Genomic DNA, 26,789 nt, shown 5'->3' on the forward strand with positions numbered 1-26,789 from the left:
ACCTCGCCATGCGAACCCGATCATCGTTGAACATATGGCCACAGAATACCGGCTGTCAGAGGTATATCTGGAACATTGATTTAGGTGCGCTGACAGGTTTACCGCAATCAATGACCTGACATTTAGAGAATGGTTTGGTTCTCTGGGGAGACTTCTTAGCCTTGGAAACAGCACGATTCCTGGCACATTCGCCACAATATACCTTGGAAAACGTCAGCTAGGTCCCAACATATGGTAGGAAGTTGGCACGAACATGTCCGCAAGGTTTCGATACCCATATCTGTTGCTTTGTCTCATCCCCTGTTCCGAGTTCCTCATCACAGTTTGGGCACACGACCAGATCGTCCTCCCCAGCGCTTCTCGTAAATCCTTCGGAGGGAGGACTTGGCGCTTTGTACGAGCTCTGACGGGAGCCTCTATCCGAAGTCAACCCAGAAGTAGGATACTCAACTCTCAATGACCTATCCCCGACTATCGCGAGATCCATGGCATCCTCAAGATCGATAGCTTCCTCCGCAGCACCAAGCAAAAACATATCCACCTCATCGGGCGGACGACGTTGAAGGTCTCGTGCTCTCCATGCGATTTCTTGTCTGAAGCTTTCCTCTCTTGACATGAGATGACGCGGTGCCATTTCACGCTGCAATCGTATTAAGTCCCAGAGATTCGCCCCTAGGAAGCCCCGATTTCTAGGTGGAGGTGCCGGCACTGACTCTGGCTGGCGAACGGTAGCTCCGACAAACTGCACTTCCGGACTGCTTGGGGAATCTACTCGAATTATATCTTCTGGTTCTTCAAGATCGACCACTTCCGCCATTATGTTTCTTCCAAATCGTGGTAGTCGTGGTGTTGTTCGCGAGTCGCCATTTTGCGGTCTTCTCTGGTCTTCCGGAGAATCTGGCTCGTTCGTCAAATCTATTATATCCTCTGTTAGAGGAGAGTTAGACATTATCGGCCGACGAAAATCATATCCATCTCCAGGATATCTCATCGGTGGCAACGGTGGGCGGCTATGCGGAGAATTGTGGCCTTGGGACGAGGATGGTTCAGCTTCTGAGCGCCAGCGAGGCTGATGCTGGCTTCGTGATGATTCAGACATATGATGATGAGGACGCTATGAGGAATAGTCATTAGAAATGCTTGCGAAAAGTTCTGGTGGGTTTGTGTTGATATCGTAAAGGAATGCCCCGCTCTGTGAAGTTCATGAATGCAATGGGACAAACCTTTCTTGGCCGCGCCGCCACAAACTGGACGCCTGAATCACCGTTCATGTCGAGGATCTGAGGTCAATGTCATTAAATGGAAAGAGATGGACTGATATGGGGATAACATGGAAGGTAAGGGACGCTGGAGCATACGAAGTCGGTAGGGCCTCCCGTTATTGTTGGTGGAGGCCATGACTAGCTGGTTCCGAGTCTGTGGTGGAGAGATGTCATACCGCCGCCCATTGCATAAATTTATAAGCAGTGGCGAAGGCATTTAGCAAGTAGACAAAACTACGAACTGGCGCAATGTAGCATGATCTGGGGAAAAGATTATAAACGCTGGCGCAGATCATAGTCAAGGGACAGACAAAGACTTGTTAACCGGCGTCATTATCCTTCAGAAGTGCTGACCGAGTTGTAGTATATAACGATCCATAGCAGCGGTTCATGCAACCCGCTGTTATTTCACATTGAAAGGTATCTATTTTGTACATACCGTGCAATGACCCCTAATAGAAAGGCCTTGGGGTTGTTAAGGAAAAACACGCCCAGAACAAGAATAACCCATGATATACATTATAAACAGAAAAGGCTGAAAGATGGAGCCTCAACACCAGTCTAAACATCCCCAACACTGCTTCATACCATCTTGAGATCTCCGTGGTACGGGGACCAGATGCCTCTTACACTCTCGTTGATACTGGTGACGGGTTTCTTGGTGCGCTTGAGCTTCTCGCCGCTGGCTTCCTTGAGCAAATTCGCCTTGTTCAGAATTTGTTCAGGTTCCATATTCCGAACGCAGACAGCTTTCTCTCGTCCGTTGATATAGTGACCTTTGATTACCGGGTGTTTGTGCGGCCGCGGTGATACTCGGATTTCGATCTGAGGGTTTGCTTTGGCGAAGGAGGGTAGAGAGTGTTTCAGGAAAGCGCTGCATGATAGAACTACTTAATTCGGTTCATTGATAGAGTAAAAGGAGTACTGGACTTACACCATGCCTCTCGAACTACCAGCCCAGTCGCAGTAGTGGAAATCCAAACGTTTGCATTGTAGGATGAAGGCGCCCACGCCGTTCTGTAATCGCAGCACGTCAGTCACTGAAAGGAGGCAATCGTTGTTTGATAAGGTGCTTGCATCATACCCTGGCCTTAGCTACCGTTCTGATGCCTTGTACTGGCATTTTGTGATGTATTCTATGATCGCTGTCGGTGTCTAGCAAGTCATCTAGGAACAATTCGGCGACTTTTCAAGATCGCAAGCAAGGTGGTTCCCCATTGGTTGGCGTCAATCCCGCTTAGCGCGTCTGGCGCTTCTGTAGTCCCGTGGATCCCAGGCAAGTAATGGAGAACGCGAAACTCTCAACAACCTGGCCGCGAGAATCTGAGTCCAAGAGATCCTACCTAAACTACTACCTATCGTTTCCCCCATGACTCCAAATCACATTGAGAAGTTGTCCCTAGCTTGAAACAAAATCATTGAGGGGTCAAAATGACGGACAAACTCCCTCCTCCCCTCCTGGCGCTCTTCCAGCCTCGTCCACCGTTACGTTACGTTCCTCCCATTGATCGCGCACCCGAAGATGTCAAGAAGAGTACCATCGGCGGAGTTGCAGATTTCCTTGGAGACCTCAAGAAATACGGAGAGGAAGTTCCTTACAATGCCACAGAAAGCTGGCTGCAACGCAAGTGGCGTCAGAAGCTGGAGAAAAAGGAGAGGCTGAATAAGCAGTTGACTGAAAGCCTTCAAATTTGTAAGGGCCTTGATTATTGATTCAACGTTCGCTCATGAGTGCTAACCGTCTTCCTAGACGAACCTTCCAATGATCCCCAAGCTCGGGGTGATCCTTTCAGGACTCTATTTGTTGCTAGACTGAGCTACGATGTGAAGGAGTCCGATCTAGAACGAGAGTTCGGCAGATTTGGGCCAATTGAGAGAGTGAGTTTATTTGCCTTCGAAGTGTCGTTCAATGCTAACTTCTGTTAGATCCGCATTGTAAAAGACACAGTCACACCGAAGGGCTCAAAGAAGCCACACAGGGGCTATGCTTTCATCGTATATGAGCGTGAAAAGGACATGAAAGGTACTACTGCTTCTCACAATTATAGTGAAACCTCTGAGACTTCTCTTGACCCCAAAAGTTTGGACTCGTTGCTGACCTGATCATCCTTGTCCCGGCTCAGCTGCCTACAAAGAGACAGATGGAATTCGAATCAAGGATCGACGTGTCTTGGTAGATGTGGAACGTGGCCGAACAGTCAAAGGCTGGAAGCCTCGCCGCTTCGGCGGAGGCTTGGGAGGACGCGGCTATACTAAGGCTCTACCCTCGCGTCCCACCGGCCCCGGATCTTTCGGTCCGCCTTCTGGCCCTGGAGGGTTTGGCGGTGGATTCCGTGGCGGATATGGAGGTAGAGGATTTCGAGGAGGATATCGCGGCGGCGATCGCTTTGGCCCTCGTGGCGGTATTGGTTATCAAGGCGGACGTAACGGCTTCGGTGGACAGGCTCCACCAAATGCTCCCTCCGGTCCCGGTGGTGGCCGGAATGCTGGATTTGGAGGCGGCTATGCTGGTGGTGGAAAGTATGAGAGAGATGCCCGGGTCCCAGGTGTAACTGGCAGCAACCGCGAGCCTATCAGGCCCAGAGAGGGCTACTCAGAGCGAGACCGACGTGATCACGATCGTGATCGGGAAGGTGACCGTCACAGAGACCGTGATCGGGATCGCTACCGTGACCGTGACCGCGACCGCGAACGTGACAGATATGGTGGTCGGGAAGACCATGGCCGCAAGAGATATCACGAAGACGATTCCTACGAGGATCCTCGCGCCAAAAGGAGGTACTGAACGTCCCTTGCTGGATTAAGTTCCCCATCCAGGCGTCAGCATGGTTTGCTGGTGGGTATCTATGCCTGATCTTTCCTTTCATCCCTTGTCCTCTTTGATGCAATGGGTAAGGCAAGGTCACTTCAACAAAAATCAACATCGACATTTACGACCAGGGAAGCATTAATAGTTCGCACAGTCGAACCGATGTCACCTTTTTCTGCTTGTCACCAGGCATCTTCACGAACTGAAGGTTCCACTTGTTACTGTTTCCTTTACGAAGGGTCAAGGTTTGGAAGCACTATTCGTGATGGCCCCTTTTCCTCCTTACGATCTCGTGGTCTCGCTTCTGTTTTGCATGTTTTTCATCTCGTTTTCTTGTGTCGACCCGTTTAGGGTCTCTGTTACTCTACAGGGGGTAAGTATGTATTTTAGGTAGCCGTCATTTTCCTAGGTGCAATTTGGTTGGGATCCGGGGATGCTCAGGTAAGAGACGCAGGTAAGGCATATTTAACGGCCATGTCGATGCCAGAATTCCTCGTATGCAAGTAAGAACGGGTAAACTGTCTACATAACGTCATGCTTGTCACCTTGTAGCTTTCTGACTCTGAATGGAAGATGTCCTGCATAATTGCTTTTCCGCGTGGTATTCTGTGTCCATCGTACGCCCATCGAGCAACATCTAGGATGGATTCATGATCTTCGAAGAATATAAAAAGAAAAACAACGAAAGAACGCCTATGCCCAACTCCAATCAATGCCCAGGAAATTTTTGGGATAAATGAAGAAAAGGAACGGTTTTGGAAGTGAAATTACTGTCCGTCAACCTCCATGCCCTCATCCTTCTCGAGGATCTTAACTTCACCAGTACTCCGAGTCCAATGTGCCTTTAGATCGACATGGAATTCAGCAGTAGCAACACCGAACATCTTCAGCAACGTTGTCTGCCGCGAGTCCAGAACCTCTCCCTCTTTGCAGACAGGGTAGCCCTCTTGCCCATCAGTCAGCTCGAGCATGACCTTGCCCTTAACTAAACGAGTAGGAACGCCCAGTTTGCGCAGCTCCGGCTCTATCGTGTGGCTGATGGGTTCGTCCTCAGACGCAGGAATCTCACCAGCACGGGAGTACACCAGGCCATTGGGGATGCTGAATGAGCGGGTGCTGACTGTTCCGGCACGCGCAAAGTCGAGGGGGCGGAAGGCGTCGAAATAGCTGAGGACGGACTCGGGATCGCGCGAGGTGAAGAGAAGACCAACAGCACCTGTCAGGTAGGGAGAGAGCTTGTGCAGGTTTGGTGCGGCCTCGGTCTCGAGGTTGTGGCCGAGGGCAACGGACATGACTTTAGTTTTACCGAAGAAGAGACTAATTAAAATGTCAGCGATTGAAGCACGAGGATGTTTTCGCTGCCATATTGCACAATGTAAAGTGCATATCTCGCGGGGCTGATCTTGAAATCGACAAGACTCACCGACTATCGGCAAATTCGGTGCGCACATCCTTCAAATAGGTGTTGCGCATATTATCGACGGAGAAAACGAATAGGTGATCATAATTCTCGACACATTCGCGGATATTGCCATAAAGTCGTCTGGTCTGTTCCTTGTGCGACTTCTTGGTGACCTTCGACTCGTGGACGATCCTGGCACGCTTTGAACGAGGCATTGCGAGAAAAATACAGAATCAAAATTCGAGAAAGTAATTATATCGATTCGTGTCTCTGGATGCCTTGAAAATGTGGAAAGAGACAGACTCGGAAAATTGACTTAAGAGGAGTAGAAAGATATGATTATTTTTTTCTTCACTGATAACAGGCGGATTAACGTTGATGCGGGGCTTATCCGATTACGCTAGGTCGTACAAGGAAATGAGCTGATGATGTTGGGGCTTCAACCGTTGTTTCCAAGGTCACCATCGTCATTAATTATCTATGGGCCCGATTTATTTCTCATTCATTGGGGATGGGCTTATAATGATAAACGACGGCTGGGCTGACGAAACTGAATTGAGACATCTTTGACAATGCTTGACTTCATGGACTATATCCAATTGGCATTCGCCGAGGCGACCAACTGGAACCGCGACAACTCATACTCGTCCCTGACAGCCACAGCGCAATGTATGTGACTCTGCCTCATATATAAGATCAGATAATAATGATCTTGATTTGACTGCATACAGCATTACTCGATTTCTCGACGCCGGAGCGTCTGCGCGTCCATCTTTCGTCCCTAGCCACTCCCCACTTCGCGACCAGTTATACCCTCGGCACAGTTGGATTGATCGATGGCTCTGTATCGTACCTCTACAGCACCGTGCCTTTAAACAACACTCCCAGCCGGAGCGCTCTTATTCCACTGCGTAAACTAGCGCGCGGTTATCGCCAAGTTCAGCCTCCAGTTGCCCCGGTTGAAGATTGGGGGTGGCAGTCACTTCTTGATGGACTCGAATCCTCTGAGTCCAAACCCGCCGGCAATGGCGATAGTCAACCTTCACTCGGGCGTAAGGCGACTCTGCTCAATGCAACATTACACCTTCCTCCTCCGACAACTCTGAATGCCTTGTTCTTGCGCCGGATCTCACCAACCATGCAGCTGTCATTGGCAGTCTGCTCGACCCGGGGACCTCCTCTATCAAACTCTGCGCCGCAAGCTTCTCTCCTGGGTCAACTCTCCCACGACACGGGCAAGTATAGCAATGAATACCTGTTCAGCACAGATAATTCTTTGTTCGGCTGGCGGGGGCTGTGGAACTTCGGTCCAGACCCGCGCTATCCCACGGAGAACTCCTCCCCACGGCTATCACTACTATCAGCTGGGGCCGAAGCTTACTACTCCCCTGTCTCTTCGCTCATCGGAATGTCAACTGGGTTACGGTTCAGCACCCTACCAGCAGCCACCGAGATACCGTCATCGTCATCATCCACGTCTAGCTCAACCACAACCTCAAACCACGGCACCCCGATCTCCACCTTTCCATACACCCTCACCCTCGTCCTAACTCCACTCACCGGCTCCCTATCAACCACCTACTCCCTCCGCGCCTCGCCCAACCTAGCCTTCAGCTCCCGCTTCGGTTTCAACGTCTACAGTTGGGAGAGCGAAATGGTCGCCGGCTGTGAACTATGGCGGAAACGAAGGAAATCCTCGCAGCCGCCGATCGATGACGACGGCCTCGAATGGGCCAGGCGGAAGATGCGCATGGCTGATCCCACTGCCTTTCCTCCCGTGGATCCCCCAACGACTTACAATGTAGACGAGGAAAATGAATCGGTACTGAAGATCCGCGTCGATCAGTCTTGGAATGTGCGGTTGTTGTGGGAGGGCCGCGTGAAGGAGCTTCTGGTTAGCGCGGGTGTGGGGTTAGGTCCCAGTTCGTTTTCTTCGTCTTCGTGGGCTGCGAGTTCGACTGCCGCGGGGGGGGGGCAGTCTGGTGGTGGGGGTGTTTCTGGGAAGTCGTATTGGCATGGTGTTGGGGTGTCGGTCTCATATTCGTCGTGAGAGCGAATATTCTATACTCTGTATATGATCTGCATCGTCCTTTGTATATAGCGCTTTCTACCATGTCCTGAATATGGATCAGGATGGAATTTATCCATGATTTTACGAATGTGAAAGAATAGAACCAGCTGTATCGCATACTTCACTTTATTTACATTCAATTTTTACTTATCGTTGAGATATATAGCCTGAACTCCACCAGCTGAATGGGCGAACGTAAGCAAGCATATATAATTCCCCAGAGCGCCTTTAAAGAGCTCTATTGTGATTCATGATCTGTATCCCCGCCGGTACTAGAGCGGCAGTAGGACTTTGTGAGGAAGATTCCATTGTATGTCGATTACAGACGGGCGTTGATGATCTCGACGACTAGAGGCCACATTGTTAGTCTATAACTTCGACGCTCAATTGGGCGGAAAGGAGTCCTTACAGGCAGGCTTCAAGCTGGCACCGCCAACCAGGAAACCGTCGACATCGGGCTGCTTGGCCAGTTCGCGGCAGTTCTTCTCGCTGACGGAGCCACCGTAGATAATGCGGACGTTCTCAGTGGCCTCGGCGGAGACAGCGTCGCTGAGCCACTTGCGGATGGCGGCGTGGACCTCCTGGGCCTGCTCGGTGGTAGCGACCTTGCCGGTGCCGATGGCCCTACAGTATGTCGTTAGCGTTTAGTTGTATTAATGTGTTTGTGAGCGACTAACCAGACAGGCTCGTAGGCAATGACGACCTTCTGCCACTGCTCCTTGGAAAGCTCCTTGGCGACAGCGTTGAGCTGCCTTCTAACGACGTCGATGGTCTTGCCGGCTTCACGCTCCTATGTAGTGTTAGTCTAGTGGATACGTGGGGAATAGAAGCGGACGAATAGAATAACTTACCTCCAGGGTCTCTCCAATGCAAAGGATGACGCTCAGGCCACCATCAATAGCAGCCTTGGTCTTGCGAGCAATGAACTAATCAGATATGTCAGCCATTCCATTCGCAGTCCGGCAAAGCAGATTCCAGCGAATAACGTACCTCGTCAGTCTCCTTAAGGATAACACGACGCTCGCTGTGTCCGATAATAGCCCAGTCAATCTTAGCATCCTTGAGCTGCTCAACGCTGATTTCACCGGTGAAAGCACCGTTGGGCTTGTCGAAGACGTTCTGGGCGGCAACGCCAATCTTGGAGTCGGCAGTTTGGCGGGCATGGAGGAGGTAGAGGGAAGAGGGGGAGATGACGACTTCGACGGAGGGGTCAAGCTTGGCCTCATTGAGGTTTTTGATGATGGAGGTGATGGTGTCAGTGACACCGTTCCTATCATTTCGCCGAGAATGTTAGTAACTGTTCATTTGCGGGCTGGGATGAAGCTGCGAGGGGGACTGCGGGGCATTGGGTTAGGACTCATACATCTTGAAGTTACCACCGACGAAGAATTGGCGAGGCATTTTGGCTGAGTGTATAGAGAAATGAAAGAAATTGGAGAATATGCGGAAGAGATGAATCTGAACAGTCCGGAAAGATGTGTACGAGGGAAGAAAAGCAGGAAGCTACTAGCCTGAAGTAACCGACGTTTATGGAGTTTATGACGGAAGACGAAGAGAAAACGGGAGACAGCGGGGCTGAAGGGCTTCATGCCTTACCGAACTGGCAGAAACAGAGAGGGGCTTATCGATAACAGTTGTACTGCGTCACTTTGGTCCACTTCACCTCACCGGAGAGTTGATGAGTTGTCCTGCTGCGTGTACATGTGAGATGATTCTTCAATTGGCTCGTCTAATACGAAAAGGATGTCCAGGGATTTATCTGCGGAGTGTAGGCTATTCAAAACTATTGTTCTGTATAAATGCATGTACCTAATTTTTAACAGACAAGATACTAGTAACGCCCGTTTTCCCAGTGGTATCCCTGTTGACCGATTGACCGAAACCCCAAAAGTGTACATTACAGCATGGGAGACAGAAAGGGTAAAAAATGAACGAAAATCAAATCAAGATGGACAAGGAGAAAGTTAAAGGAGCGTAGAGAAAGGCCTAGAGCAATTCACAGGTAATATCGACGCTGAAAGAGACCTGGTTCTCGAAGCGACAGGTGTCGGTCCAAATAACGCGCTTCTTCGAGTTTCTCGTCCAACATCCGAGCCTGATGCTCGACCAGCTTCTCCCGCCGTTCCACTCTCGCTTCCCGATCATCCAGGATGCGCGTTCTGATGTCATTCCTTTCCCGGCCCTTAAGCATTTTTTCATCGTGGTATGCTAGGTCCACGTCGGTCGAGTTCGCGGGTGCTTGCACAATCTTAGGCCGGCTCCGGGGCTGTTGCTGGACGGCATTCTCTTTCGGTTGAGGCTTCGAAGTTCGCTTGCTTGATTGCTTGCTATTTGCTGGGATCACCTCGACATAGCCGACTGGATATTTTGTGCGGTTGAGCTTCGAGTCTGAAGCAGTCTTGGTCGGCTTCTTGCGGTAATGAGTCCTGTAAGCGACCTCAGGGCGGTTCTGCCTTGACGCGGAGTTTTGGCGATGAAGACTCCCGCGCCATGATTTCGATCTTTTTGGCACCTCGTCCGTAATGTCCTCAGAGCCTTCGGTAGCTGAGCTTTCGTCTTCAAAGTCAAACAGCTCGGATTCATCATCTCCTATGCTGCTCGACTCAGGAGGCCACTCTGCCTCGGGCCCGACGTGCAGACTTGACGACCGGGGTATATATGTCTTATTCACTCTGGTTTGATTATGAACTTCTGGCCTCATGAAGGGTTGGTCTGCATGATGATTGACTTGATTGGGGCCAAGACCACGATCATGGCTCTGAAGATGCGCATCAGGAGCGACTGGGATGATACGTATACCCGGATTTTGTGGCTGAAATTGAGGGTTGTTGCCTGAATGAGATATCTCGTGTTGATGTATCTCTGGTCGTTGGTGCATACCTGACCATTGCGTCTGTTGATGGTGCTGCTGCCTCGCCGTATCAGCGTGAGCCTGAGGAGGGAAATGTGGTTGCTGGTACGCATGCTGAGGATGTTGCTGTACTTGATTCATGTTCGCTGGCATTTGTGCATGGTTGATAGCCGGCTCACTCCATTGGCCATTTATCTCGACAACCCTAGGTCTTCGCACATCTTCCGCCACGAAGTTGTTAGGATCGACAGGGTGCTCCTCCCTGGGCTTGGAATGAGTCTGGACATCCGCTGGTTCGACCGTCACCGGCCTTCTCATAATCACCACGTCCATCGAGAGCGTCTCAAAATCACCACGACGAGCACCCTTGCCTTTCACCGGCTTTGAGTCTTCCTTGATGTAAGCGCAGGTCCATTCAAATCGAGGGTCACTGCGTCTGTGCTCATTGATTAATTGATCTACATGGGTTCGTTTCAGTTTTGATAGTGCTTGATATTGCTCAACAGCAGTAGCCTTCTTTGCTCGCTTCTGCACCAACTGAAACAGGTCTGCCTGGCTCAAGTTCATCCTTGTTCTCTGGACTTGATTCCAAGTGGACTTTTGGCCGGGTGCTGCCTCGGCCTTGAAGAAGGTGTACCCAAAGTAATAGTATGGAGAACGCGTGTGCTCTCTGAAGGGTTCGGAGCGGCCTGTTTGCTGGTAGCTGTCTTGGGCAGACCTTTGGGAGTCCACATGAAGCTGAGCCATTTGGTCCGCCAGATATCCAGGATCTATCTGACCAGGAACACGGTGCTGAGTGATGCGAGGATCCTCATGCAGACCAGCTGGCGGATGATGGAGAGGAGGGACAGGCGGAACCATATTTTGATTGACGAACGCCATGGTTTGCAGAAGACTGCTTTGTGTACCAGCACCAACACGAGAACACAGTCAGAGGAGGTAAGGGAAGAGTCTCCAGGCTAATACAACATATACGAGTCAAAGCAAGGAATATCAGAGTCAAGGGCAGTTAATGGCATATATAGATGACGATGAGGCCATGAACATCAAGACTAATGGAAAGGACACAGAGACATCTTTAAGCTCCAGGCAGAAAGCAGGACCTGGAGGGGCTCTTTCGGCCTTTTCAATGCAGAAAGGCGGCTGCTGAGCGACCACTCAGGTTTCAGTGTGAAGTATCCATGCGCTTCTGCCTGCTTTTTTCTCTGCACCCTCTTCACACGCGACAGAAAAAATTTTCGACCCTGGAGGGGATGAAAGTCATGGGCAAGTCCCCCTAGTCAGGTGGATGATTCGTCAATGATAACAAAATAATGGCCAGCTGCATCTCAGGAACAGAAACACGAGTGCAATGGGGCGCAGGACGTGCCCGGGCAAGTCTATTGCGAAGGTCTGACCTGGTTGCTGAGGCTGTTCCTCCTGGTCATGGAGGCCTCAGCCGCAAAGCAGTGGCTGTGCAGGAGACATAGCAAGCGTGAAGTCAGGGTCGAATCGAGGGCATTCGTCAATGTTGGTCTAGATCAGAGAGTAAGCAAAAACATCAATTTGACTGTCCGGAATACTTTGATGGGGATGTAGATGATTCCTGCAACTGTGGATGTCCTGTACTACCGTGGAGCTGTATCACCGCCGGTCTCCAAAATGATGAGTTGCTTTTTTCCGCGAGGCTCTGCTCTTCAACCAAAGACTGGAATTGCAGCCTAGTCTGCCTTAACAGCGTCACCTCCCCCCAGTGTTGTATTTTTTGTTTTTGATGACGGTGCCTTCGTTCTGTGACTGGTGGATGGGAACGTGCAAGTAGGGAGGATTGAGCACTCCGTGCCGCTCGATCCTGCAGCCAAGAGACGCTCAAAGCAGGCACCATCGCGCCTCTGTGCAGTCATGCTCATCAGCCATCCACAGTGCATAGTATCATATTTTAAGCTAACTAGGTAGTCTACTTACTGTATCCTTGCCTTTTGACTTGCAGTAGTAACCAGTGATAACCATGTTAAGTCCCACAGGCCACATGTCAAGTGGATATGCTCCTTTGTTTCTGCAGTGTTGTTGAATTGCTTGAAGACTGAATACCTGCAGGACAAGTCATCCAGGATTGCCGTGGCTTGAAAGAAGTTTTTTCGGCCCCATCCTGATTGAAAATATCGCTCATAATCAGCAGTCATTGAGTTATTATTGGACAGGGGTGGATGGCCTCTAGACTCTGGTTATGTTGCCCTCGTGTGCAAAATTTACCCATTTTTTGCCCTGACAGGCGGAGGCCAGCCTCATCATCCCGTCAGTTGTTTGATTTATATAGCTTAGAAAGACTTGGACTGGGCTGTAATTCAAGTGACGCAGCAATGTTGGCCTCAAATCAGCAATAACTCGACGTCTTATGTGTGGTCTTATCACGACATATATGCTGGCGGGGACACTACTAGTAGGGCTTTGGATTGAGAAAATGAATGGGAACGAACACGACTTTGTAGTTGTCCTCCTTGAAAACACCAACACTTGAGCGCCCTTTGACGAAGAATAAAGCTCCCGGTATTTGATGTTGTCTGCCTGGGTTACGGAGCCGGGTGACCTTTGGAGGTCAGCAAAGATTGACTTAGAATAACTCCATGACAGGTCCGATTACAATAGCATGAATGATGCTCTTTGTCATACAACATCTAAATTAAAACGTTTCCTTGTCTTTCTAATGTCAAGGTCTTTATCAGTCGGAGACTGCAACAAGAGAGCACCATGTTCCGTGAAACCGGTAAAAGGCTGGAGTGTCCAAAGAGCACTTTCAAGTGGATAATGACTTCCATATGAGAGGGCATCTCCGTATCCGCAATCTCTTTGTCTAGAACTCAGAGAAATATCAAACGCGAAACCCTTTGTTGACATTGCTTATTTCGTTATTCAGGTCAATGTCTTTATCAACCTCCGGCCCATGATAATACCTGCTTCAATCTTCTATTTTTGGACTGCAGCATAGAAGAACCGGAATCAATCTATGTGAGGTAGAGATGCCTTTTCCAGGGTATATAGCATACGCATTTCCCGCGTATGCCTGTGGGAAGATTCCGGAAAACATCACTCCAGGATTGAATCTTTTATTTATACAACCTTTTAAACGATTGCATATGCTAGGATGTCAGATTCAAACAACACCCCAAAAGAAGCTGCTGCAAATAGCTCAGGGCCCAGGTTCGGTAGCTACACCCCACGGAAAGACGCACGTTCATACGTCAATAACAGTCCAGTCTTCAATCCTGATGACTCTGGGACGGACAGAACAAATGAGACGAGCGGCACAAATGCGAATAATGCAACAAATACCAACAATGCGACGAATCCGACTGTTGCCCCAAATGCTACAGCCTACAGCGACACGACTGACTCGGATGGTGCTGGTCCTACGGACGATGTGGGCATAGACCTTCAGAGCATGCCTGGTGATACCCGCCGGTTCGACAAGATTATTCCCCTTCTCATTCAGCCAGAGAGTGCGGTTTCAGAAAGATTCCCACTTCTTCATCGAGTCATTGCGGGCCGACTAAAGACAAGCCTGGATTTGAGGGGAGGACGACGGGTCTCCCGGTGCTCTCACAAGTACGGCCTAGGCGCGAGCACTCTGAACCAGACCAAAAAACATAGACCTGACAGCCATGCCTTCCAAATGAGGGTTGCCAGCTTCATACAACGATCAAGCGCTGGGCACGCAACTGTCAACGCAAGACTCAAGGGTATGTGCCAAAGGCTTCGTCGGAAGGTGAGACTATCTGGTTGCATTGGTTCTGGAGGTATGTCCGCCTGCGTCTTCTCTTGGTTTTGAGTCGTCTTTGACTGGTAGCTAATGACCAGATATAGGCTTCGGCACCGTGTTCCTTGCCCACAAAAACACTCCTCACGGACAGGCTAACTTTGCCATCAAGGTTCACGAACATAACACCATTGCGACCATGGAGGATGGACTACATGGAACCGAAATGATGTTCTTTGAAGAGGGTGGAAAAGTTCGTTATATACCATGTGAAGCAATGATTATGCTCTTATTGACTCGCAGCCCAAGGTTTCCAACCCTCCACTCTGTCTATACTGAGAAGGACAAGGTCGCGATCGTCATGTCTGCTTGTATGGATTACGATACGCTCCAACTCTCAAAGGGGATGAAAGAGACGGACAAAGTCTGGGCCGTTGAAGGGAGTCATCTCCGCACTCCTGAAAAGGAGCCAAGGTTGAATGAGCTTCAGGCCTGCAAGGTGTCGACGCAGCTCTTGGAAGCAATCGCTTACCTCCGTGATATGAACATCACGTATGACGACCTATCCTATCGTAATTATCTTGTGGGCGAGAATCTTGACGTAAGTGAATTTCAGAATTTCAGTTCCGTTGAAGCTGCAAGGCTTGCTTGTCTTCTGTTGCTTCTTTTTTCTCTTCCTCCCCCAATTCATCTCCGATTTCCCTGAAGTTGACCATCAGAGGCCTGGCTAACAGTCTCTTCTCGGATACAGACACAACTGATCGACTTTGGAATAATGGGCTTCGGGCTGGACGATCTTGACTTCATGGAAAACTCCCACACTTACGTCTTTTGGCAAGAATATCAACTGCCTCCAGAGGTTGCAATCGAGTTGCTGAAGCCACAACTGCGCGAACATATAAGGAACAAAACGCATGGAATCGCACAAGTCAAATGCAGAAAAGATACTCGTCAAGCCGCACTCTGGAATTATGCTGTGGAGGTGTTTTGTTTGCTGCATGGATACGCGCCCTGGGAGGATCCGGAATGGGACGATCAGATTAGAACCGTTGGCGAGTTCGCTTTCAAGCTTATCGATGGCCGTTGGCAGGAGCCTCCCGAACTACACGACGAAGGACCCCGCTGGGACGCAGCATATGCCAGACGGAAGCGAATGATCAACGAGGAATTGGCTATCCGCGAGGATTTGTCACAGGACTGCGTGGACGCGCTGCGAACGATGCTCCAAAGGGACCCAAAGCAGCGACCAAGGCTCAGCGAGCTGATTTCGTTGCCTTGGTTCGGACAATGGGCTTATCACGATGACAGGTTGTTCGAGCGACCAGATATACCTCGCGAGTGTTTCTTCTAGCGAAGGCAGAGGTGCATTTCACCAGATCCCGCATAGGATGCGTGATACACTTCCCTTTTTTCGGCAAAAGTATACAGGCAAGCATTCATTCAAACGGTCATGTATGGCTGCGACGAAATTGTTTCCTCCCAGCTAATTTTAGTTTTTCCGCATAGAAATCCATGGTTTTGATTAACACAGAACCATTCTAAACCTAGTGTGCGAGCCGTACTGTAAGTAGATTCCTGGATGTTGACAAAACCCGCAGGGCTTCTGATAAAAGGAATTATTGACATTCGTAACTCATTAAAGATATCCCTAGCGCCCCATCTAGCAATAGAACATATTTCTGAGTGGATATCCGGCATAGATGTAAGGGAGTAAGTTGGTCGAGTGTTGTATCGTTACCGCCGTAGGCTGTCAAGCCTGGCCTGAAGATCGTCATCGCTGGCAGTCCCACCGGCTCCAACCGCCTGGGCAACTCTGGTCTCGCCAACCGCTGTCTTCTGAATATCTGTCGGGGTTTCACCCAGCTGTGGTAGAAATGTCAGTAAAGCGCAAGAATTGAAAGTAGGACGCCGGATGGACCTACCGCCTGGCTGAGGTCTACACCGATTTCATCCAGAACTTCCTTCACAATGTCTTCGCCTTCCTCCTCCTCTCCTTCTAGGCCTGTAGCCTCGTCTATAGCATCGTCCATCATCTCTTGCCGTTGGTCCATGATATCGTTCTCTCGTTCAAACTCCATCGCGATCCGTTGAAGCGCGGGGAGGTTCATCTGGCGATTCATGCTTCCTAGAAGCATCGTGGCTCCTTTCATAGACTGCATCATCTGTTCATTGCTTCGGACGGTCTGTATGTCAAGGTCAGCGCACTGATGCCCCAGATCTCAAACAGCTGCCGTACCTGAATACGGAGGGAAATGGCCTGTAACTGCGTCCGCATTTGATAAAATTTCTGGATGTACCTGGTCGCAAGTGACAAATTAATCAAGAGATACAGTGAAGGAAAAGAAGAATGGAGTTCTGCTATATATACCTTCTCGTCCGAACCAGATCCTTTGCTTGGATCTTGCAGGCTCCGATTTGACCATTCTTGGCGCTCTTTTTAATGTCTTGAATCAGCTTCTTCTCCTGATTTTCCAACTTGACTCGTTCCCGGTCTAGTTCTCGCTGCGTCCGATCGAGCGCCCTTTGATGCTTGCGCAGACGCTCCGCTGGCGTCATGCGCTTCCCAAATGCCCACTCGACGATCTAGAAGAGGCATGTAAGTGGGGAAAAAGAGAGGTAGGGTGGTGAACCACATACATTCATGATGAGCACGACAGATCTATGTAGCGATTGAAAACAATGGCCAAAGTAAACGTGCCTCCTCACAGACGGCAATTGTTATGCGCAGCAGTATGTTTATCAGTTGGAAGCCTGTGGTGATGCGGTGACATCAACCCACCTAAGCAGAGGCTTGACGGGGTAACGAACGATAATACGCGGCCATTGATTACTGCGGGAGGGAGTCACATGCTGCCGCCAGCCCCTTTCGGGCATAGTACAACGCCTGCCGTCATGAAATTTCCCGGTGGAACCAGCACCATCACCTAAACTGGGTTCCAACAAATACCCTTCCATCCTGTTATTTTCGAAGTCGATGCAACGCACACGATATTCGCCATGAGTCAGGAGTATTTCCCCGGCAAGGGCACATCGGCCGGAGAGGGATCCTCTCGGCACCCTCCTGAGGATATTACAGAGAACAGCCCTTTTTATCCACGACCCCCGCCTACGTACATGACTGTCGGGAATGGGTCGACGTCTGAGAGCGCCACGGCTCTCATGGCTTCGTTGAACGCGGATTCGGGATATGGGGGGAGTATCGCGAGTGGAAGTGTGATGGATGGTGATGAGGGTGCCGGGTGGCGAGCGGATTTGATGGTCGATAAACCGACACCGGTGCCTACACCTCCCGGTATAAGTAATTGGAATCCAGCTGGTTCGTGGTTCTGTTCATGTTGGAATGATAAGTGGTGATGGAATTGGAGCATTGTTGCTGACGTGTGGGCGATACAGCCGAGCATGAGAAGCAGGTCATTGCGAGCCACGTTCATCAACTACTCTAGTATGTGTCGACGAGGTACCCGCGACTCGTTTTGAAGGGCTGACAAGTCTTCTTTTCAGTAATTCGAATCGGACCAAACTTGGACGTGCCATTTCCCGGACGATTGAAACGTTGAAGGAGCTTCAGGATATGAACCGCCAATGGCCAGCACACTATCCATCTGTACAGAGCGCTCCGGGTAGCCCCGGCTCACCTTCGCAAAGACCCGGTCTACGACAGAGTCAGTCATATTTCGAAAGCGAATACAATCAATCAGAGCCATTCCCACGGCCAGGACAAATGCGACGCGCAGCCACGATGTCAGGAAGCGACGACTTAGCGGAGTCGAGTGCGGCTGCGGAACGCCGACCTTCACCGGAACCAAGATTGATGAGCCCACAGATTGCGCAGGAATTCTCGATTCTGAAGTTGGATTTGAAGCTCGGTGCTTTGTCACAGGCCGAATTGGTACATTCACTGGAGAAGGCCTCGATTGCATCACTTTTGGACGGAAAAATTAGCCAGAGCATCAAACATCTTCTTTCTCTGCGGGACAGAATCGAGGACACTTCAAGCAAGGTGCTAATTACGGGAGACTTGAATGCCGGCAAATCGACTTTCTGTAACGCTTTGCTGCGTCGGAAGGTGCTCCCCGAGGACCAGCAACCCTGCACCAGCATTTTCTGCGAGGTTCTTGATGCACGAGAGAATAGTGGAGTCGAGGAGGTACATGCGGTGCACAAGAATAAGCAATACAATCGCAATGATGAAAGTACCTACGATGTGTACACTCTTCTGGAACTCGAAAATATCGTTATCGATAACTCCAAGTACATGCAATGCAAGGTCTACGTGAAGGACGTCCGAACGATTGATGAATCGCTCCTCAACAATGGGGTGGTGGATATTGCTCTAATTGATGCCCCTGGCCTCAACTCGGATTCATTAAAGACGACAGCTGTTTTTGCCCGGCAGGAGGAAATTGATGTGGTTGTGTTCGTGGTATCCGCCGCCAACCACTTTACGCTTTCCGCCAAAGAATTCATCTTGAATGCTGCCCATGAGAAGGCTTACATCTTCATTGTTGTGAATGGGTTTGATCAGATTCGTGATAAGCAACGTTGCGAACGTATGATCCTGGATCAGATTGGCAAGCTCAGTCCTCGTACGTACAAGGAAGCTGCTGAGCTGGTTCACTTTGTTTCAAGTAATGCTGTCCCGGTTGCACCTCCGATCCCCATGGAGCAATCTCGCAGTGGCAGCGGTGGAGGTTCAGACCCTCATGGAGATGATGATGATGATGACCATTCTGACGACAAAGGGAAGGGCAAAGGAAAGGAGAGGGAGAAGATTCGAGACTTTGAGAACCTGGAGAGCTCTCTCAGACGGTTTGTCCTGGAGAAGCGCGCTCGTTCCAAGCTCGCGCCTGCAAGAACATATCTTCTCAACCTGCTTGCGGATATCAATTCATTAGCAGCTGTTAATCGTGACATCGCTCAGGCGGAACTTAAGCGCGTTACAGACGAGCTCGCTGAGCTCGAACCAGCCTATGAAAATGGCAAGACGAAACAGATCGAGCTCGGCGATGAAGTTGAAAAGTGTATTGACGACTCGTGCGAGGATGTCTACAACCATACGCGTTCAACATTAACGGACACCATCTCGCGAGTGTCCGAGGCTGACCTAGGTGTCGAATACCCTGGTCTGTTCTCTGCGTTCCAGTATGCCGAGGATCTCAAACTAGCAATGTTGGAGCAGATCTCTTCATCCGTCGCTGATTGCGAGGACTACGCGCGCGCAAAGACTGTTCAAGGAGTGGGATTCATTCAGAACATTGGCCTGCTGCATGTTGGAGAGGACAAGTTCGCTCCATTGAACTTCCGTGCCGATGCAATGTTTCGCCGTGGTCGTCGCCATACCCTAGCTAGACAGGTTGACACTGAGGTGGAGATCTGGGATTTCTTTGATATTACCGGTTTGTGGGAACGACAGGAGAAGATGGCTGGCACTGGAATTGCCATGACTGCCGTGACAGTCCTCGGTGGTCGAGCCTTCGGAGGCAGCTGGGTAGATAGCATGTTCAGTGCCGCCAAAATCCTTGGGCCTAACAACTTGCGGCGTCTCCTCCTACCTGGTATCGTCGCTGCTGGTAAGTTTCCTGACATCTTCAATTCTGCTATTCGAGATCGCAAGCTAATTTTCAACAGCCGTCTTGACCACTGCTTATATGCTCTCATCAATCCCGCATACACTTCCCCCTCGTCTCTCGCGCAAGCTTGCCGCTACTCTGTCTGAAATGGACTACGTGCACTCCAATGCTACTCGTATCTCGACGGAGGTCCGCCGCATCCTCCGTATACCGGCCGGCAATCTGCAGACCAGCCTCGCTCAAGGCATTGAGGACCTCGGAAGACGTAAGCAGGAGGTTAGCAAGACGAAACAGGAGAGCGAGGTCGCAAGCAAATACTTCTCAAACCTCTTCCGGGACAGTGGAGAGAACCGACGGTCCGTTGAGAATATTGATCTTGACGCCCCCTTGCCTGGAGGCCTGGCCGCCATTCAAGGTTGAGCCTTATCTGTACAAACATTATGACGCTACATGAATCTCGCCATTCTTTTCTCCCTGTTTGACTGTTATGTCATTGCATTTTTCCCCTTTCCCTTCTCATACATCTTCCGCTTGTTCAAAATCTCTCCCTGTACAATCTTTCCTTGTCCGCACCCATTACCCAGAGGTTCTGAACGAGTTCATCCTTCGCTATACAGTCTCTATGGCTGATCATTAGTGTAGCGGCCGCTCTTCACTCCCCCTTTGCTTACTAGATATCCCAAACGGCGTACCGTTGAGCCCTTTGTTTACTATAAAATGTACCCGCTTTTACCTCTAATTTGAGAATCCTTACCCATCTCTTATAACAATGGCGACTCCTCGTTGCTCGTTTGTTCACGGTAGACAAGGTTGTATTCAGCGATATACCAATCAGTGATGGTGTATATGGCTTAGGACTAATAATACTCTCGCCTAGTGCACATGGCTGGGCAACTTGAAGCTGCAGAATGATACATACCTCCTATTATTAGGCCAATAAAGTTTATGCATCAGATCATGAGAGGAAAATACCCGCACGCCATTCGACGCTATTGGAGTGTAGCTTAATGTCCCGAACCTCGAGTGAACAAAAGACGCCATTACACCATGTAATGCACCGGACAAACCAAAAAAAATAGACACCGAAAGCAATGCAAATCTCATAATAAAATCAGACCAGATCATGAACCTCATTTACAGCTCATCCTCCGAATCCTTAACCGCGTTCCTCGTCCTTCGACCAGTTCCCCAGCCAACATCCTCCACTTCCCTGACCTCACCAACAACCACGCCCTGATTGGCCGATTTCTTCTCATTGGAGACTTTGCCAGCGTGATTAAAAAGCTCTTCGCGCATTTTGACGGCATCGGGATCCTCGTAGTTCAGCTGTGTCATTGCAGGCTCCTCATTCTCTTCTTCCTCGACGCGACGCTGAGATTCTGAGGGCTCGAATCGCCCGCCCGTAAGGAACGAGTTGAAGCCCTCTGTGTTGATGCTTTCCACGGCGCTGCCGCATCCGTCTTCGTTGAGTGTGTCGATTGAGCTGGCGCGGGAGAAGACGCCCTGCGCGGAGGAGTGGGATGGTGCTCGTCCGAGGAGCGGTTTCCGGCGCCTTCGGCGGAGGCTATCGCTTTCCTGGTCTGTTGTATCGGATATCGAGCGCGAATTTGCTGCTCGTGCTTGCTTGAGAAATCCGGTTACGGCGAGTTCGATTGCGGATTGTGCCGAGGTTGTGCCATGGTCTGATGCTTTTCGCTTGTTTGAGGGCGAGGCTATATTTGCTGGTCTGGTTCCTTTGGTAGGTGAGACTGATGCTGATTGTGACGGTCGTTTATAGTGAAGTGATGGCTTCACTGATTCATCTTCGCTACTGGGTTTGGACGGCTTCCCAACAGGAGTACTCTTGGTGGACCCGTTCACACCAAATCTCTTTGATTCCGTAGTATGGGAGTCTGACTGCGCAGTCCTGCTGGGCTTATCAGGGGGTTCGGGTAGATGTTTCTGCTCCGTGCGAGAGCCGGCTCGCACTTCCAAGCTCTTTTCATGTTGCGACAACCTCTGTATAATATACGGTTCGAATGCCTTTCTCTGTCCTGATCGGATGGAGGACCAGAGCCAATCTACGGTGACAGTTGGGATTCTCCACTCGGAAGTGTGTCGCAGCTTTTCGCTATTCACTGAGCGCGACTCATTACATACCAGGACAGACGCTTTCGGCGTTAGGTACTCGTCATATGTGGCACCTACACAGTCAGTATCCATTTAAGCCGATACAATTCTAGTGGCTCACCAATTAAGTCGACCAGTTTTAACAAATGCAACAAGTCGATGCGAGAAAACCCGGTCGAGCAAATTTTCATCCCATGGAATCCTGGCTCCGTCAGTGGACATTTCACGACGTGAAAATTTAATACCAACCTGGAATAGGAAATACAGGTAAGGGAGTACATGCGATATGAGAATCGGGTGGCACTAGGGTCTTCGCCTCTAGGCATCTCTCCAGCCACATGTCGGTCACCACGTCACACTCGAACGCCAGATCATCCGTCGAGGGGATCTCAGACCGCGGCGTCTTATACGACACTATCGTGTAGAGTCCATACCCTCTTTTAGGTATCTCTGGGCGCGAAAACTCGCCTAAAGAGCTCACCAGCTGAGCTCCATTGTATGAAAGGTGATGACGCAGCACACTGGTCTGGGGACAGTCAGATCGGAATGAGGAGAGACGCTAGGGTACAAACCTGCTTGGGAGAGAATCCATATATGAAGAAATAAGAGCCATCCAGGAAACCATTGTTACTAGCGGCTCTCAGTTCAGAAGTGTCTTGGCGAGATCCCTGGGCCTCCGCAAACGTGGTCTCACTGGCGAAGGATTTAGCCTCCTGTAAAAAGGATGCTTTTCTCGTGATTGTCGAGGATGTGACGTCTCCGTTCTTGGGTTGGCTGTTCGTTGACCGTCTCAGCTCGTTGTTCTCGAATCCTGCACCTACGATAGCACCCCAAATGCCTTCGTTCTGGTCAACGAGCTTAGTGCTTGCGATCCTGCGCAGCTTCCTTGGCCGAGGATTGGAAGAATTCTCGGCTTCTGCAGCTTTCTCCTTGGCTGGTTGCACAGTGCGATTCCATGCGCCCACACCCTGTTGTTCTTGTGGTAGAAGAGGATGGTATAGAGTTTCCTCAAGAACCATACCACGCTCGATGCTGTCAGTGAACCACTTAATCGTTACGACTTTAATGTTCCACTGTGTTGCGAATTTGTACTTTTGGCCCTCTGTATTCCGCGCGATGAGATGGGTCACACTCTTCGTAAGGTCTTTCCTAAAGTCAGCGCCATGCGCGACAGCAGTATCCTGAATGTAATTTCGATAAGCCACTAATAAGGACCGTTAGCCTTATCAGCAGATGGGAGCACCGGAAGGCGTTTCATACTATCCTCAAAGCCTGTTATGCAGATAGCTAATCCCATGAAGGTTGGTAGTCTATACTGCTGCTCCAACGCCCGAATATCGGTGTCTTCACCCTGCATCCATGACTGCCGTACTGCCTCAACCCATTCCGGTCTGAGAACAACAACGTCACTCCGCTCCCGTGCGACGAACTTATACTTCGCGGTATTGATCTCGCCGACAAGCAAATGTGTGACATCGGACGTGAGGTCGAACTTGTGAGCTGCTCCCATCTGACTGGCAATTGTGGCTAGCTCAGTCTATATGTTTCCCACGATCAGTAATTGTGCCGGTATTGCCGATTGGACAAAATAAACACGGAATTGCGCATACCCGTTGTTCTGGGAGAATAGAGGTAAAGCAGAGGACCACCCCCGCAAGTGGGTGTTCCTTGTCTGGAGTGATATTAGCAGTGCCACGGTCACGGACACTGGACTGAGCTGTACTTACTGGAAATTGAGTTCTGTGCCATGCTTCATGATTGGCAAAGCAGGATTGCAAGGCCTATTGGGCTTTGGAAATGGACCGAGACTTTGCAAACTCCGCATTATTGATTTGCGCGCGTCGGGAAATGCGTGATCACGTGACATATAGTCCTTCATGTTGCGCGACATTCGGATGATCAAGGTCGGATATATAGTCTATTCATAAAGGCTGGTTAAATTCAAATGGCTTCAATTGATGTTCAGTCAATTTTGGGTAGCTTTTCGGGTCTTGCGCAATCATGGGGATGGTCCTGGAATCTAATACGACTTGCGTCATTGGTTGAGTACGGAGTATACATCTTAATTGTCCTATCTGTAAGGAAGGGCGGATTCAAGTAGGAGTCCGTTCTTCAATGACGTCGTCAGATCAAGTAATAGTCTACAGTATTCAGCAGCACCAGGCTACCTCAATAGCAGTAAAGGAGAATTGGGCTTTTTGACGGGAGACATTGCAGAGGTGGAAAACTGATGATTGTGAAATGCTTTCCTTATCATGCGGATAAGCAAAAGAAAAGTACTTATCGTGATCACGTGCGATAATGCAGCGCGTTCCATCCGGCAAATACGCGCGACTTGGGTCGCGAAAAGTTCCAGATAAACATCTTTATTGTCGACTTTTGCGGTCTTCCTTTCATTCAACGGATCTGCATCAAATACAGGGCGGGTTTATATGCATGTGTCCAAAATTAGGAAAAAGGACCTCGTTCTACTCCGCCAATACTGCGTACATGGTCCGAAACTGATTTCCCAAACTGCTCGTTACTCAACAGCGCGCCCTTTGGGAGCGACCCAGGAAGCGGCTATGTTCAAGAAGGCCGTGAAAGATCACTCCGCTGGTCCTGTGAAGCCGCTTCAGTCCAATCTATTTCGCAGCAATGGCATCGTGCAGCCGAAGTCGACCCCACCTCCACAATCAATAGGCGTTAAACGAAAAATCGAGATGAGCAGTGCTGGAGAATCTGCATTAGGGACTCTACACAGTGCTGTTTACTTCGATGAAAACGATTTCGATGATGATGTAGACTTGGACTTTGAAGAACCCGAACCCTTCATTCCGCCGACCAAAATCGTGAGACCGAGCATTGGGGCCCATTCTGCTGCGACGTTGAATGCCAATTCAGCGGGAAACAACGTCTCAGAAAGCGGGGAAAGAGTCACAGTTGATTTGATATCCTCCGATATAAAATATCCTGAATTACCTCCCGTCTCCAACGATCTCGTCCCCCCATCGAGCAGCGTTCAGATTCCATGGTCGTCCTCGCCCCCACACCACCTCCAGCAACCGAGTAGTAGTCGAACATTACCGTGGCTCACCAAGAACGAGGAATCGACAAAAGCAGAAGAATATAAGAAACCAGAAACCCCTGCTCGTCCCAAGCCCACTGCAATCTGGAACAAGTCCGCTAGTGCGATCAAGGAAGAGCAAAAAGAGCTGCGGCGACAGCATAAGAGAAATCAGAAAGGGGATATAAACTCTAAGCAACTTCAAGCCCGTCCAAAAATTGCGTCCTTATTTCTCAGTGATGAGCAGCGTCATGTCCTCGAAACAGTCGTTTGCCAAGGCAAAAGCATATTCTTTACTGGTTCTGCCGGTACGGGTAAGTCCGTGCTTATGAGAGAAATCATCAAACAGTTACGGAGCAAATATCGAAAAGAGCCGGACCGTGTGGCAGTCACAGCTTCTACCGGTCTTGCTGCCTGTAACATTGAGGGTGTCACTTTGCACAGTTTTGCTGGAATTGGGCTGGGTAAAGAGCCTGTTCCCGAATTGGTCAAGAAGGTTAGACAGTTCTCTTCCTCTGCTTTGGTCATATTCGCTAACAGACAAACTACAGATTAAGAGAAATCAGAAAGCGCGGAATCGCTGGCTTCGGACCAAGGTGCTCATCATCGATGAAGTATCTATGGTCGATGGTGACTTATTCGACAAGCTTGAAGAAATCGCCCGAAGAATCAGAAATAATGGCCGTCCATTCGGAGGCATTCAACTTGTCGTTACTGGCGACTTCTTTCAGTTGCCTCCAGTGCCTGAAGGTAGTAATCGAGAGGCGAAGTTCGCCTTTGCATCAGCTACTTGGAATACATCGATCCAGCATACGATTCTCCTCACCCATGTTTTTCGTCAAAAAGACCCTGAATTCGCCGAAATGCTCAACGAAATGAGACTGGGTAAACTGAGCCCTCGGACAATCGAAACGTTTAAATCCCTGTCCCGTCCGCTGAACTTTCATGATGCACTTGAAGCGACGGAATTGTATGTTATCCCAATTGTGCCCAGCCGGTGATGAGACTAAAATGTCTTTCGCAGATTCCCTACTCGTCAAGAAGTGGAACAGGCCAACAGCGCACGGATGAGCAGGCTCTCCGGCGAGATAATGACCTTCCATGCAGTTGACTCAGGGACAATTCAAGATGTCCAATTTCGTGAAAAATTGCTGGCCAATTGCATGGCGCCACCTGTCATACACCTAAAGAAAGGTGCACAGGTAATGCTGATCAAAAATATGGAAGACTCGCTTGTCAACGGCTCCATTGGGCGAGTTGTCGCCTTCATGGATGAAGCGACATTCGAATACTATCGCGACAATGAGAGCGAATTCGCTGGTGGGGAAGATGCCGGGAGTGACGACGAGAGGCTAAACCACGCTCGCAAGAAGCTGAAGGGTCTTGGTAACAAGGATGGAGGCGTTGTGGTAAGTCGAAAATGGCCTCTTGTTTGTTTCGTCCAGCCAGATGGAACGGAGCGGCACTTGCTCTGCCAACCAGAGGCTTGGAAGATTGAGCTTCCGAACGGCGAAGTGCAAGCCCAGCGCCAACAGGTACCGTTGATACTCGCATGGGCACTGTCCATCCACAAAGCGCAAGGGCAGACCTTGCAGCGTGTCAAGGTCGATCTTGGGCGGGTATTTGAAAAAGGACAGGCTTATGTCGCTTTGAGTCGTGCAACCTCAAAAACTGGTCTTCAAGTCACCAGATTCGACGCACGGAAGGTCATGGTACATCCCAAGGTCACAGAATTCTACTCCAACCTTGTTAGTATTAGCGATGTTCTTGCTCCGAAGATCTCAAAGCCTCGCCAGTATCCAGAAGTTGAAGAAGATGGTCAATTAGATGACGAAGAGCTTTTGCAGCATCTATATGGTTGAGGGTGGTATACAATGTCAACATGGAATTTCTGTGATGCTAACGGCATGGTCTAAGCCTTGCGTCATCCATTTCT

General features: G+C 49.9%; 10 protein-coding genes across 10 annotated transcripts; 4 read left to right on the plus strand and 6 right to left on the minus strand.

Annotated features, from left to right (window-relative positions):
- Positions 1-217: 217 nt before the first annotated feature.
- On the minus strand, positions 218-2,385 carry Aud_005539 (mitochondrial 54S ribosomal mL43 domain-containing protein; the record flags this gene model as incomplete). Its single annotated transcript, XM_043290467.1, has 5 exons — positions 218-1,114; positions 1,224-1,280; positions 1,851-2,136; positions 2,197-2,279; positions 2,347-2,385. The coding sequence occupies 5 exons, from the start codon at positions 2,383-2,385 to the stop codon at positions 218-220; spliced, it is 1,362 nt and encodes a 453-aa protein (XP_043146402.1).
- Positions 2,386-2,693: 308 nt separating this feature from the next.
- Aud_005540 (U1 small nuclear ribonucleoprotein 70 kDa) lies at positions 2,694-4,047 on the plus strand (the record flags this gene model as incomplete). The annotated part of the gene is made up of 4 exons (XM_043290468.1): positions 2,694-2,955; positions 3,013-3,140; positions 3,189-3,285; positions 3,386-4,047. The coding sequence occupies 4 exons, from the start codon at positions 2,694-2,696 to the stop codon at positions 4,045-4,047; spliced, it is 1,149 nt and encodes a 382-aa protein (XP_043146403.1).
- Positions 4,048-4,838: 791 nt separating this feature from the next.
- Aud_005541 (ribosome assembly factor MRT4) lies at positions 4,839-5,688 on the minus strand (the record flags this gene model as incomplete). Its single annotated transcript, XM_043290469.1, has 2 exons — positions 4,839-5,388; positions 5,495-5,688. 2 exons carry the CDS (start codon positions 5,686-5,688, stop codon positions 4,839-4,841), a joined length of 744 nt encoding a protein of 247 aa, XP_043146404.1.
- A 357-nt stretch (positions 5,689-6,045) lies between these two features.
- Positions 6,046-7,523, plus strand: Aud_005542 (mitochondrial distribution and morphology protein 10; the record flags this gene model as incomplete). Its single annotated transcript, XM_043290470.1, has 2 exons — positions 6,046-6,142; positions 6,205-7,523. 2 exons carry the CDS (start codon positions 6,046-6,048, stop codon positions 7,521-7,523), a joined length of 1,416 nt encoding a protein of 471 aa, XP_043146405.1.
- Positions 7,524-7,863: 340 nt separating this feature from the next.
- Positions 7,864-8,945, minus strand: Aud_005543 (triose-phosphate isomerase TPI1; the record flags this gene model as incomplete). Its single annotated transcript, XM_043290471.1, has 6 exons — positions 7,864-7,892; positions 7,954-8,168; positions 8,222-8,334; positions 8,396-8,470; positions 8,535-8,814; positions 8,908-8,945. The coding sequence occupies 6 exons, from the start codon at positions 8,943-8,945 to the stop codon at positions 7,864-7,866; spliced, it is 750 nt and encodes a 249-aa protein (XP_043146406.1).
- Positions 8,946-9,540: 595 nt separating this feature from the next.
- Aud_005544 (uncharacterized protein) lies at positions 9,541-11,277 on the minus strand (the record flags this gene model as incomplete). Its single annotated transcript, XM_043290472.1, has 1 exon — positions 9,541-11,277. The coding sequence occupies one exon, from the start codon at positions 11,275-11,277 to the stop codon at positions 9,541-9,543; it is 1,737 nt and encodes a 578-aa protein (XP_043146407.1).
- A 2,239-nt stretch (positions 11,278-13,516) lies between these two features.
- Positions 13,517-15,479, plus strand: Aud_005545 (Protein kinase domain-containing protein; the record flags this gene model as incomplete). Its single annotated transcript, XM_043290473.1, has 3 exons — positions 13,517-14,168; positions 14,236-14,729; positions 14,880-15,479. The coding sequence occupies 3 exons, from the start codon at positions 13,517-13,519 to the stop codon at positions 15,477-15,479; spliced, it is 1,746 nt and encodes a 581-aa protein (XP_043146408.1).
- Positions 15,480-15,862: 383 nt separating this feature from the next.
- Positions 15,863-16,771, minus strand: Aud_005546 (ESCRT-III subunit protein DID4; the record flags this gene model as incomplete). Its single annotated transcript, XM_043290474.1, has 5 exons — positions 15,863-15,991; positions 16,051-16,311; positions 16,365-16,425; positions 16,497-16,711; positions 16,766-16,771. 5 exons carry the CDS (start codon positions 16,769-16,771, stop codon positions 15,863-15,865), a joined length of 672 nt encoding a protein of 223 aa, XP_043146409.1.
- A 354-nt stretch (positions 16,772-17,125) lies between these two features.
- On the plus strand, positions 17,126-20,118 carry Aud_005547 (mitofusin; the record flags this gene model as incomplete). The annotated part of the gene is made up of 4 exons (XM_043290475.1): positions 17,126-17,444; positions 17,522-17,570; positions 17,630-19,698; positions 19,757-20,118. The coding sequence occupies 4 exons, from the start codon at positions 17,126-17,128 to the stop codon at positions 20,116-20,118; spliced, it is 2,799 nt and encodes a 932-aa protein (XP_043146410.1).
- A 714-nt stretch (positions 20,119-20,832) lies between these two features.
- Aud_005548 (BRCT domain protein) lies at positions 20,833-23,556 on the minus strand (the record flags this gene model as incomplete). Its single annotated transcript, XM_043290476.1, has 7 exons — positions 20,833-21,881; positions 21,929-22,009; positions 22,057-22,333; positions 22,380-23,011; positions 23,068-23,344; positions 23,418-23,479; positions 23,535-23,556. The coding sequence occupies 7 exons, from the start codon at positions 23,554-23,556 to the stop codon at positions 20,833-20,835; spliced, it is 2,400 nt and encodes a 799-aa protein (XP_043146411.1).
- Between the last annotated feature and the right edge of the window lie 3,233 nt (positions 23,557-26,789).

The sequence above is a fragment of the Aspergillus udagawae genome (genome assembly GCF_001078395.1).
Source record: "Aspergillus udagawae IFM 46973 DNA, scaffold_4, whole genome shotgun sequence".
NCBI classification, from domain to species: Eukaryota; Fungi; Ascomycota; class Eurotiomycetes; order Eurotiales; family Aspergillaceae; genus Aspergillus; species Aspergillus udagawae.